This window comes from Lithobates pipiens, unplaced genomic scaffold (genome assembly GCF_037356315.1).
Source record: "Lithobates pipiens isolate NorthernLeopardFrog02 unplaced genomic scaffold, aLitPip1_a1.2 Scaffold_22, whole genome shotgun sequence".
NCBI classification, from domain to species: domain Eukaryota; kingdom Metazoa; phylum Chordata; class Amphibia; order Anura; family Ranidae; genus Lithobates; species Lithobates pipiens.
Window position 1 is genome coordinate 100509438 of NW_027507784.1, and position 12273 is coordinate 100521710.

The 12273-nt window shown below is 41.4% G+C and overlaps 1 protein-coding gene across 2 annotated transcripts in view; it reads left to right on the plus strand.

Annotated features, from left to right (window-relative positions):
• Window positions 1–1834, plus strand: part of HAT1 (histone acetyltransferase 1) — a 116376-nt gene extending 114542 nt beyond the window's left edge. For both annotated transcript variants that reach the window (XM_077448001.1, XM_077448000.1), the window contains exon 11: window positions 1138–1834. In XM_077448001.1, the coding sequence (XP_077304127.1) occupies window positions 1138–1305 (168 nt within the window). In that variant the 3' untranslated portion in view covers window positions 1306–1834. The remainder of the gene's footprint in view (window positions 1–1137) is intronic.
• Window positions 1835–12273: the final 10439 nt, after the last annotated feature.

Genomic DNA, 12273 nt, shown 5'->3' on the forward strand with positions numbered 1-12273 from the left:
TAAGTCGGTCCATCAATCAACTTGGGTACAGTCAGCATGTTGGATTTTTAGCAACCTGTTCTTGCCAGCAGCTATAGCTGCTAACAGTAATCGGTGTGTTCTCCCGGCAGGGCCGGATCCCCATGCCCCTCTGCTGGGAGAACACAATAGCACCATAGGAGAGATTTTTCTTTCCTGCAACTCATGGTTACAGGAAAGAAAATTGCATAATCTATGGCCTTTATAAGTTAGGTGAACCGTGTGAACTACTTTTCCTATGGGGAAAAAAAAAACAGCAGAGGGATCACACACTTCCATGTTTCTTGTATAGCACATCCACAGGCATTGCAATGGCATTCCCTGCCCAAGATGAACACAACTTGAGCGTCGAGAATGTCCACACCTGTACATCACTGTAGTACTCAACCAGGTACCAACACTAGCTCTGGAGATGCACATAATCACAAATAACATATTACTTATTGTAGCTGCTCATCTTGCCACAAACTGGACATGTGACAATAACTTTTTTCTCATGTCCTTAACACCATATACAAAGGGTACATCTCTTAGTGATAAGTCTTATCTCATTTTATTCCGAACTGTAACATGTGGAAAACATCTTTAGTATATGATGCAAATAGCCTTTCAGACATTAATAGGTTTAAATTGAAGCTTAATAAGAATGAGGTTTTATGTTTGAATTGCACTGGGCAGTATACCATGAAGACTGTTAATACTGCCAACACATTCGGTATTCTTTTAGGGGTATTAACTGTGCTTTGAGATGTGTTTAGGTGCTGCTTGTAATATTTTTTAAAAGAAGCCTCCCCATCTCCATGACGAAGTGGTGACTGTCATTGCAATGCCTGTGGATGTCCTATACAAACCACATGGATGTTGGTGATCCCTCTGGTGTGGAGCATCTTTTTGTTATCTGCAATGGGGTCTGTGAGCTAGGGCGGCTTCTTGGTTTATCTCTGGCACCTGAGGCCTCTTGAGTGGCATTTGTGGAGGAGCAGCTTGGAGCGAAGAGCTTTTTTTTATTACTACTTCCTGTGTTGCAAAAATATCACCATCCACATCTAAATCAGCTGCACTTCCAAGATCTGTTCCTATATTTTGCAGTGCTTTTATACTCTGTTTGTATTTTAACAGAAAAATCAGAGAGAAATGGCCAAGATGAGGAGATGCTTAAAACCAGAGGAGCTTACAAACCAGATGAACCAAATAGATCTGAAAACACAACATGAACAGCTTGAGGAGAGCTATCAGGAGCTGGTTACTGAGTACAGAAGGACAGTGGAAAGGCTTGCCCAAGTATAGATCTATCGTTGGTGCGCTGAAACTTCTCAACTACTTTACAGCCTGATGTTGCCAGTCAGTCTATTCCATACAAAGCCCACTGAGTACTGTTGCTTTATTGTGGACTTTAAATTCAGACATGGCATTCAGTTGTAACCTGTTAATGACAGCAATAAACTGTTTGTGTTTGCTGCTTAAATAAAGTTTATCAACCAACACATTACTGGTTCAAACACCACTTGTTGAAGATTGCATTACCTGATGGGTGCCTTTACTTTGAAGGTGCAAAGTTGATCTTTGGGCAAAATTTGTTGTTTTTTTTGGTGATTTTTTTTTTTGTATAATTCTGAGGTTATTCAAGCATCACTAATGGCAACAATTTTCACATGTAAATATACCATGTACTGCTTGCCCTGGTCATGATTCCTATAAATACAGCTCTCTGGTTTTCTGTGCTTTTCTGCGGTTTTATTTTTCTAGTTGACTAAATTCAAATGTCAATATTTACTCAGTAGCACTTAAAACTCTAAAATAAAAAAAAATAAAGTAATTTTGCATTGTCTTTGTAAAACACATTTTCCTAAATTCTTGATATGGTAAAATTCACACTTCAGAATATGCATACACTACTTGGCAAAAAGGTCTAGGCAGGTGTGAAAAATGCCGTAAGTGAAGAATGCTTTCAGAAATAGAAGTGTTAATAGTTTTTATATTTATCAGTTAACAAAATGGAAAGTAAATGAACAGAACAGCAATCAGTCGAAATCAAACCAATATTTGGTGTAAACACCCTTTGCGTTCAACACAGCATTAATTGTTCTAGATACACTTGCACACAGTTTTTGAAGGAACTCGGCCGGTAGGTTATTCCAAATATCTTGGGAGAACTAACCACAGATCTTCTGTAGATGTAAGCTGCCTCAAATCCTTCTGTCTCTTCATGTAATCCCAGTTCATTACACTGAAGATAGTTCTTAATGACATTGGCTGGGGTCATCGTCCTGCTGCAGAATACATTTGTGGCAAATCGCACAGCTTTCTGGTGGTATGGCATGATGGATAGTATCAGCCTGCATTTATCAGCATTGAGGACACCATGGATCCTGACCAAATCTCAGTTAATTTGCAGAAATGCAGCCCCAAACTTGTCCGGAACCTCCACCATGCTTTTCTGTTGCCTGCAGACATTCATTATTGTACCGCGCTCCAGCCCTTCTGCCTCCTGCTACAACCAAATGTTAAAACTTTTGACTTGTTAGTCCAGAGCATCTGCTGTCATTTTTCTGCACCCCAGGTCCTATGTTTTTGTGCATGGTTGAGTCGCTTAGCCTTGTTTCCATGTCAGCTATGGCTTTTTGACATCCGTTCTTCCGGAAAAAATACTTCTGGCCAGACTTCTCCAGATAGTAAAAAGGGTTTATTTGGGTCCCACTGGTTTCCACCAGTTCTATGCCGATGGCACTGCTAGACATCTTTGGTGTCTGCTGCATTACGTTTCCTTGGTGGCTGACCACTGCATCCATGGTCCCCGATATTGACGGTTTCTTTGTGCTCCTTCAAAAGAGCTTGAACAGCACATCTTGAAACCCCAGCCTGCCTGAGAGAGAACTTACTGATGCAATATAACCTTTGTCTTGTTGCTGTGCTCAGTTTTGCCTTGGTGTATGACCTGTGACATGAAACATTTTATAAATGCACATTTTTACTATAAAAGCACATTAAGGCTACACTCACATGACCATAAAAATGTTACTGACACAAAAGTTTTCTGCATAAATGATACTTGCTTTTATATCCAAAATTTTCCTTTTTTTTTTTTTTTTTTTCAATCCCAGAATACATACGCATATTCTCATGTGCAGATTTTTGGATCTTGTGTTATGGATCAAAACACAGATTGTTTATGCACCTGTGTGCATGTCTTGTCTCCACTGGAAATTCTCAGAACATTTGCTTTACACATTTGATTTTGGAATGAAGTTGAACGGAGTTTACTGAATAAAAACCACATGCACTGTTGGAAATTTGATGGAAAAAATGTCGTCCTTGCTCATTTGAATTTTCAAGTCACTGTGGTGTAAAACTAACATTGATTTGGCCCACTAATAATTATTAAAACAAACTTTCTTAGAACTTTCTTTTCCTAAGAATTTTCGTTTGAAAAACCTCTTCCCATCTATGACCAACTTTTAATGTACTAATTTCTGTGCATTTATTACAATGTTTTTTGCAGAAGGAGGACTTCCTTAGGCAGTTATGAGTCTTAAATCCAGACTCCCTATGTTGGGAGCTCTCAGAGACGCCATAGGTGAGAAGTAGTAGGAAGACAACTTTCCCAGGAATGGATAGGGATGCAAGGGGTTATTTTACAGATGTAAATGCTTTCTTGGTCTTTGATGGGGTCATTCAAAATGGTAGTTGGGGATGATATTCCCATATGTCATATAATGCTGAAAAAGAAAAGCAAGTAGGCAGTGCAGAGCAATGATAATGCAAAAAGTGCAGTAATCCATAGCAGTGGGCTTCTTGTAACCCAAAATGTTGAGTTTTTATGGATTACTGCCCTCAGCACATCCTTGATCTCATTCGTACTGTTTATAGAATATTCTTGAAAGTACTTATGCTGACATCAATTTGAAACTAAAATAAACCATACCTGTAATACAAGATGTTCAATACTTTTCTAGCAGTCTATGCTCAAGAACTCTGCACCTATATCTGTTCCCCGGCCGCTGTAAGTAACTGACACTTCTGATGTGTGAGGATAACCTGCTCCTTGTGTCACACTGTGACTTTATTGTTACACGATAAGATGTATGCTAATGGAAGCAACCACAGTGTGTGGCAGGGGTGTAGGTTTTCAACACCCCCTGCAGGGACGGATACCTGGAGTGGCTGGAAAGCGACAACTAAGCAGATTGTACACACCTACGTCACCTGAAAGCAAGCCTGGAGTGGGACAAAAAATAGGCCCAGCCATTTTATTCGCAGGGGTGGCTCTCTGATGGTGCGGGTTCAGCGTGGCTCTCTGGTGGTGTGGGTACAGCGTGGCTCCCTGGTGGTGCGGGTACAGCTTGGCTCTATCTGGTGGTGCTGGGGCTATTGGTTCCCTCAGCACAGTCCTCTCTTTTTCCATGTTTCCTGTAGCTGCTACACTTGTTTCCGAGTTGTCCCTTTTTTTTCCCCCCAGCAGAGTGCATGCTGGGGACTGTAGCCGGCTCACTGCTGAGAACAATTAGGCCACCAATCTCCAGGACTACATTTCCTATGATGCCCCTCTAGTTTCTTCTGATTGGCCAATGGGGATGGAAGAATAGGCAGGAAGTGTTCTCTTCTCCCATGCTGCTGACATGAGGGGGGGCGTGCAGGGGAAACATCCTTGCCCCACCATACGGATGACCATGGCTGGAGGAGGAGTCCGTAGGAGCGGAACTGTCGGCTCTGAGGCTGAGCTGTGTGTGAGAGATGCACACAGCTCAGCCCATGCAGCTGCGAGTTCCACCGGGGAAGACACAGGCATGGCCACATAGTGGGAGGTGAGCGGCGGCCTGTCTTAACCCTGTCCAAGCCATAGCCTCCACTTACCTCCCGCTGTACGGCCTGATCATCAACAGGCCATGGAGTGGGCACATGGCTGTTCTGCCCTATGGCCAGTCCGGGTCTGCTTGAAAGGTAGGGATATGCAATTAGTGGACCTCCAGCTGTTGCAGAACTACAATTTCCATTGAGGCATAGCAAGATTCTGACAGCCACAAGCATAACACGCAGAGGCATGAATGGGACTTGTAGTTTTGCAACAGCTGGAGATCCACTAATTGCATATTCCTGGTATATAGTATCTTGTTTTACAGGTTGGATTAATTTTAGTTTTGACACTATAGTGACGGTGTCTCTTATTTTAGGATGAAGTAGATACTGTATTCGTGCATTCTCTAAAGCTGTGTATGCACTAGTATAATTTTGAATGAAAATTCTCAGAAAAAAAGTGATGTTAAAGTAGTTCAAGGTTTTGTTTGCTTTTCACTTTTGGAATAAATGAACTTTACAAAAACGAAAACCACGTATACTGCTGGAATTTTTTTCTTGAATGTATAAATTTCTATCTTGCACCTTCAAATTTTCTTGTCAAGCGGTGGGTTTTACCCCACTCATGATTAAGGAAAAACAAACGGACCTCGGTCCATGGACTTTATGGGCACAATAGCAATCTATAGGAATTTAATACAAACCTTATTAATACACAATTGAAAAGTTATTAAAATCACATTAAAAATGTAGTAACATCCTGCACCCTAATGTTGGTTACGGTGGTGACCCTTTACTGTAATAGTACACATTATACAAGATTAGTGATACATAAGATACATGTATTCATCTAGGTGTTGTCACCATCCTAATTTCTTCCCCTGTTCTTTGAAGGGAATCGGCTGGTTTCTGCGGCATATCATTTTTGGGATTCCCCTTTTGCTGACACTCTGTGTAACAATCCACATTTTGCACATCTGCTCTTGAGGAAGTGATATATGTGAAACATGTTGAGCTTTATGTAAATGGATAGTGACAACCACTGGATGAATACATGTATGTTATGTACCACTAATCTTGTATGTGTACTGTTATTACCATAAGGGTGCAGGATGCTACTATATTTTTGATGTGAATTTAATTACTTTTTAATTGTGTTTACTTAAAGTTTGTATTCAATTTCTATAGATTGTGTTGTACCTATAAAGTCCATGGACCGTGGTCCGACATTTGTTTTTCTGATTCTAAGATGAGGCAATTTGATACCTTTTATGTTCATGAGTGTGGGGTTACTTTGTCTCCACCCTCCCCTGTCCCCTGCCCACCATTTTCATTATAACCCATCCATGATTAGAAAGCCGAACAAATGTTGTTACAACAGAAAATGTGGGAATGAAATTCTACTAGTGTATACCCAGCTTAACTGTGCATTTGGTTGTCTAAGGTTACTGTAGCAAAGAGGGCTTTACAAAAAAAGAAAAAGCTTAGTAGGTTGTACGTGGATTGTAAAGTGTCAATCTGGAGGGACAGGAATGATCATTTTCTTGCTTTACCTTACGCTGGCTCATTTATTAACCACTTGCCGCCCACCCTATAGGCGAATGACGGCTGCAAATTGGTTTCAAAATCCTGACTGGACGTCCTCAGGATTTTGAGCTGATGTGTGCCCCCGGGGGTGCGTATCGCGGCGATCGTTGTTGCGGGGTGTCAGTCTGACACCCCGCAACTACGATCTTGGTAAAGAGTCTCTGACGGAGACTCTTTACCACGTGATCAGCTGTGTCCAATCACGGCTGATCACAGTGTAAATAGGAAGAGCCGTTGATCGGCTTTTCCACACTCGCATCTGACAGACGCGAGTAGAGAGCTGATCGGCTGCTCCTCTGACAGGGGGGGTCTGTGTGCTGATCGAGGATGCCCACTCTGGACCACCAGGGATTCCACCAGACAACCAGGGATGCCCAGCACCAGGTATGCCACCCTAGACCACCAGCAATGCTAGTCAGTGCCCACAATGGGCATCACTGGCATGCATCAGTACAAAACAATACAATGCCACCTATCAGTGCCCATCTGTGCTGCCTTTCCATGCCCATCTGTGCTGTCAACGGCGATATGTGGCCCCGTGCGCATGCGCGGGAGTGACATCATCGCAGCTTCGTCGAAATGACAGCGGTGGAGCAGCGAGACCCACCGAGAAGATGGAGGCTCCGGATTACAGGGGACAACGGTGACTTCGCTGGCTCCTGTGTCAGGTAAGTGACACATAATGGACTACTATGCGATGCATAGTAGTCCATTATGCTTTACCTTTGCAGGGAATCAAAGAGGAAGTAAATTCATCAGGGTTTACTTCCTCTTTAAGCTAAAGTGGAATGTGCTGTGCACAAACCCATATGGGCCAATCGGAGTCAGTCTTATACCGATTACCTGTCTATACTCACTATTATGAAATAACATCTGAATGGTTAGTTCATTTTGGCCATTCAGAAAACAATACTTCCTAAATTGGTTTAGCACCAGAAAGCTGCCATTTATGTTCCAAGGTTCTAATGTCACAGAGGCTTACTATTCTGCTGATATTCCCTAATTACTCTCTGCAGCATCTTCTAATACTACTCTTATGGTTAAGTTTACACTTGCAGTTGAGGGTGGTGGTAATAACAGATGGCTGAGTTGCATTTTTACCTCCTTAAAGACAAATTAAACTCTCAATCAACATTAACTATTTTTTTTAGCTAAGGGCAGATGGATTTCAGGAAGTAAATGCTATATAAATCACTTTGTCTTTGCCAGTGAGGAGGAATGTACACAGAGCAGGGCTAGGGAGTGAGCACGCAGGAGTGCCCCATAGCAAGCAGTTTGCTATAGTGGCATTCAGAGAGGGGGAGGATCAGGGCTGCTCGGTGCAAAACCATTGGATAGAGAAGGTTAGTATAACATGTTTGTTATTTTTTTAAATAACCACTTCAGTCCCGGAAGGATTTTTACCCCCTTAATAACAAGGCAATTTTTTTTGCGATGTAGCACTGCGCCGCTTTAAATGACAATTGCGCAGTCGTGCGACACTGTACCCAAACAAAACTGATGCCTTTTTTCCCCAACAAATAGAGCTTTCTTTCGGTGGTATTTGATCACCTCTGAGGTTTTTATTTTTTGCGCTATAAACAAAAAAAGAGCAACAATTTTCTGCTATAATACATATTCTAAAAAAACAAACAAATTTATTCATCAGTTTAGGCCGATATGTATTCTACATATTCTTGGTAAAAAATAGGCCATTTTAGTGCCGCGTTTTTAACTCCTGCTAGCGGCCGAATAAAGGGTTAAATGCGCCTATGTAGCACCGCTGCTGAATAGTTTTGCAGGCACTTCTGCAGCGATGCCTATTCCTTTCAATGGGCAGGAGCGGTGTATTGCCAAAAAATAATCCTTTTTTTTTTTTTTTTTTTTGCAGGTAAACAAATGTGCATTTATTTTTTTGTTTTGGGAGCCTGATGCCATGCAGGTCTCCTGTAGATGTCAGTTTATCGGCTTGCTCGTACCTCATACGTACCTCATACGAGGAAGCCGATACATTCTCACAGGAAGACTCAATGAACTACCACAGTGCTCACAGCAAAGGCTGCCAGACCTTCTTTTTTCCATTCACAGAGGACTGTGAATGAGTGACGCAGCCGGGTGGGAGGAGCACCACACTTTTTTTTTTTTTTATTGTGGCAGCAGACATGGGAAGAAGATCCCGGTCTGCTGTCACAGCAGGGATTGCAGGGCTCGTGCATTCATAACATGTTACATGTTATACCCTGAATATGGGTGTAACATGCTATGAAAGGTGAACTTATCCTTTAACCACTTCCAGCCCAGTCCTATTCTGGCACATTTTTTTCTAGAAAATTACTCAGAACCCCCAAACATTATATGTGTCTTTTTAGCAGAGACCCTAGGGAATAAAATGGTGGTTGTTGCAACTTTTTATGTCACACGGTCTTTGTGCAGCAATTTTTCAAACGTTTTTTTTTTTTTTTTTTTAAAGTTAGGCCAATTTTTTTGTATAATCTGAAAGATGATGTAACACTGAGCAAATGGATACCTAACATGCCATGCTTTAAAATTGTGCATGTTCATGGAATGGTGCCAAACTTTGGTACCTAAAAATCTCCATAGGTGGCGCTTTAAAATTATTTACAGGTTAACTGTTTAAAGTTACAAAGGAGGTGTCAGGCTATAATTATTGATCTCGCTCTAATGTTTGCGGTGATACTTCATGTGTGGTTTGAACGTAGTTTACAAATGCGGACATGACAAATGTATGCGTTCTCTTCTGCATATGGGGACATTTACATTTATTTATTTTTTCGGGTTTTTTTTTTATTTACATTTTTTTTTTTTTTTACACTTTCCTTTTAAAAACTTTTTTTTTTGATCACTTTTATTCCTATTACAAGGAATGTAAACATCCCTTGTAATAGGAATAGTGTGTGACAGGTCCTCTTTATGGAGAGTTGTGGTGCAGGGAATCACCCGTTGAACAAAATTATATCTGGTTGAAGCCTGCAGCTGCAGGCATCATTCAGATATCACCACTAAAGTCCAGGACAACATATGATGAATCTTGAGAGGGAAGTGGTTAAGATCTCTTTAATGTGAAAAAGCAGTTGTATAGTTGCAACAGCCAGGATTCTATGCAAGAATTATACCACCTGCTGAACGTAACCCCTTCAAGTGAATTAAGCCATGGTGCAGGCTTTTAGGAGTTAAAACAGGTGGCGAGGAGGCGACATTGCTTCCTCACTGGCTGTCAAACGGCCCTCTGAAAAGCAACAACTGTGGAGGGCAATGCATGTGTAAAGAAGCCCTTAGGTAGGATGAAGAATAAATATATAGGTTAGCCACCATGTGAAATTTGTAGAAAGAGATATCATGAGATAAAGACGTGTGCATTAAGCCCTAGTTACCACACACAGACAGTAAATCTAGAATTCTGATTGGCTGTGTCTAATGCACATGCTGCCATATTCGGTAAACCTAATAATTCAGGAATACCCAGTGTGTTTGAATGTTTAAAGTAAAAGTCCATCCTAAAACGAAAATCCCTGGATCTACAGAGATCCACTAACGCTAATTTATTTAACCCTGTAAATAAAATAAAATCAGTATATGTGCCTTTTCTGCAGCTGATCTGACCCGATCCCACGCTGAGCTGTCAGCTGTGGCTTCGCTATAGAAGCTGTTACAGAGGACACATTCGACAATGGAAGCCCCATAGTAAGTCTATGGGTGACGTCACTCCCCATTCATTTCACAGCCATTGTAGGCTGTGTTCTCTGCAGAGCTTCCACTGCTGGAGGTTGGATCAGATCAGCTTCAGAAAAGGTATATATAGCAATTTCTTCTTTACAGGGCTAGATAGGTTAATCTGAGACTCCATAAATACACATTTTTTGCAGACTTTTGTCTTCAGATTTACCAAAACATATAATATGAGGTCAACCCTTAAAGGCCCATATACGTGATCAGACTTTCCGACGGGAAATGTTCAATATCAGGCTGTTGGCGGAAAATCTGACCGTGTGTATGCATTATTGGACAATCGTCGGACTTTCCGCCAACAAATGTTGGCTAGCATGACTTCAAATTTCCCGCCAACAAATGTGTGTTTTTGGATTTTCCGATTGTGTGTACACAAGTCCATCGTACAAAAGCCCTAAATACAAACACGCATGCTTGGAAGCAAGGACAAGCTGGAAGCACTCTGTCTTGAAAAAATAGCGTTTGTAATGGAGATATCACATTTGCGACGCAGCAAATTATGAAATCTCTCATTGCAGCGCATTCTATTCTTTATAATGGTATAATAATGCAACTGCATTGCTGGTGATGTTTGCAGAGTTCTGACAAACATATTTCATTTATTTTTTTTATCTAGTGATCTCCAGAATAATATTTTTTTTTCTAGTGATCTCCAGAATAATAAAAAAAATTTCTAGTGATCTCTAAACTAATTTTTTTTTTTTTAAATAGTGGTCTCCAGAATAATATTTTTTTTGTGTCAAGTTACCACAACACCATTATTATCTCGTATTTTTAAAGCTCAAAGATACTATGTTGGTGTCCCTTGTTAATTTGACATTGTATTTTTGAAATGTACCTGCCTACGCACAAACAAATTGTCCTTTTTTAAGTAAAACACAAGTATTTTGCAAACCAAACATTTTTATTCAATAGGGAGCAAAAGGTCATAACAATCAAGAAGAAGGCAACAATGGATAAACAGCTGGAATTGGTGAAGCTTTTGTACCCCAGGGCACACATCAATTATTTGAATTTCAAAACCTGATGGTAACCTGAGGAGTCTAATAGGGAGCACAATATGGTCCCGGACTCCGAGAGATCGGGAGCAGCAGCAGATGACATCCATGTCTCGAGGCTGTGGTCTTACAACAGCCTGGGTTTTTGGCCAGACCACAACGAACCCATCGCTCTCAACACTTTCTTCAACACAAATTAAAGAAATTAAATCAAAAATGCATTCTCTGCACCAAATATATAAATATAAAAAAAATCTAATTAAACAAAATAAAAGTATAAATTATAGTGCTGATAATCCCCAGCCCAGTGGCATTGTTTCTGCATTGGCCACGGTCCGCCATGCTGTTGTGGTGGATGGGGTGGCTGTTGTGTTGGTGGAAGAGGGTGGTCAAATTCGCAGAGACGCGTTTTAGGGGTGATTTGGCCCTTCTTCCCTTGTTCAGGACCTTAAGGATGATTTCTTTGCACATTGTGCGCTGGTCCTCCTCCATCTCTTTTAGTTTGTTACCTGTCATGCAGCCAAAACCCCCTGGGAATCAGGGGCCATCCTAATCGCACTTCTTGCATGCTGGAGAAATGCAGCTGTGGCCTCATCCAGGTTTCTGAACTTTTTGGTGCTTTTTGTTGGAGGGAGGAGGGGAGGAGCCTGGCATTCAGTCTGGCTGCTTGGCACGGCCTCTTGGCTTTGGCTGAGACTTTCCTGTGTATGAAAATGGTACATAGTGTTAGTTTTTTTTTTAAATAACTTTTTATTTTCATTTTTCATTTTCAGTTTAATTTCCAAGCTATGTTTCCAGCTTAACATTACAACATAGCCAAAACAGCCAATCAAAACAAGGAATACAAAGAAAAAAAGGGGGGGGCAGGGGAGGGGTGGGGCCACAGGGAGAAGGGGTAGGGGGGGTGAGGGTCATCAAATGGTTGATGTGACACGGTCTGGGCATAAGTAAACACAGCAATCACAGCAGCGGGGAGTAGCGTCTTTAGATGGTGCGTGAGCAGAAGGGCTCCCTGCCCGCCCCGGATATTCGATCCCTTTGGGGCAGGTTTCCCCCACCATGTAATGGTGAGAGGGGTGCCCCATGCTCCAGCTCCTTAGAGGAAACATATTTGACTACCTTTTTTGTTCTTTTTCTTCCCCTAAATGCATAT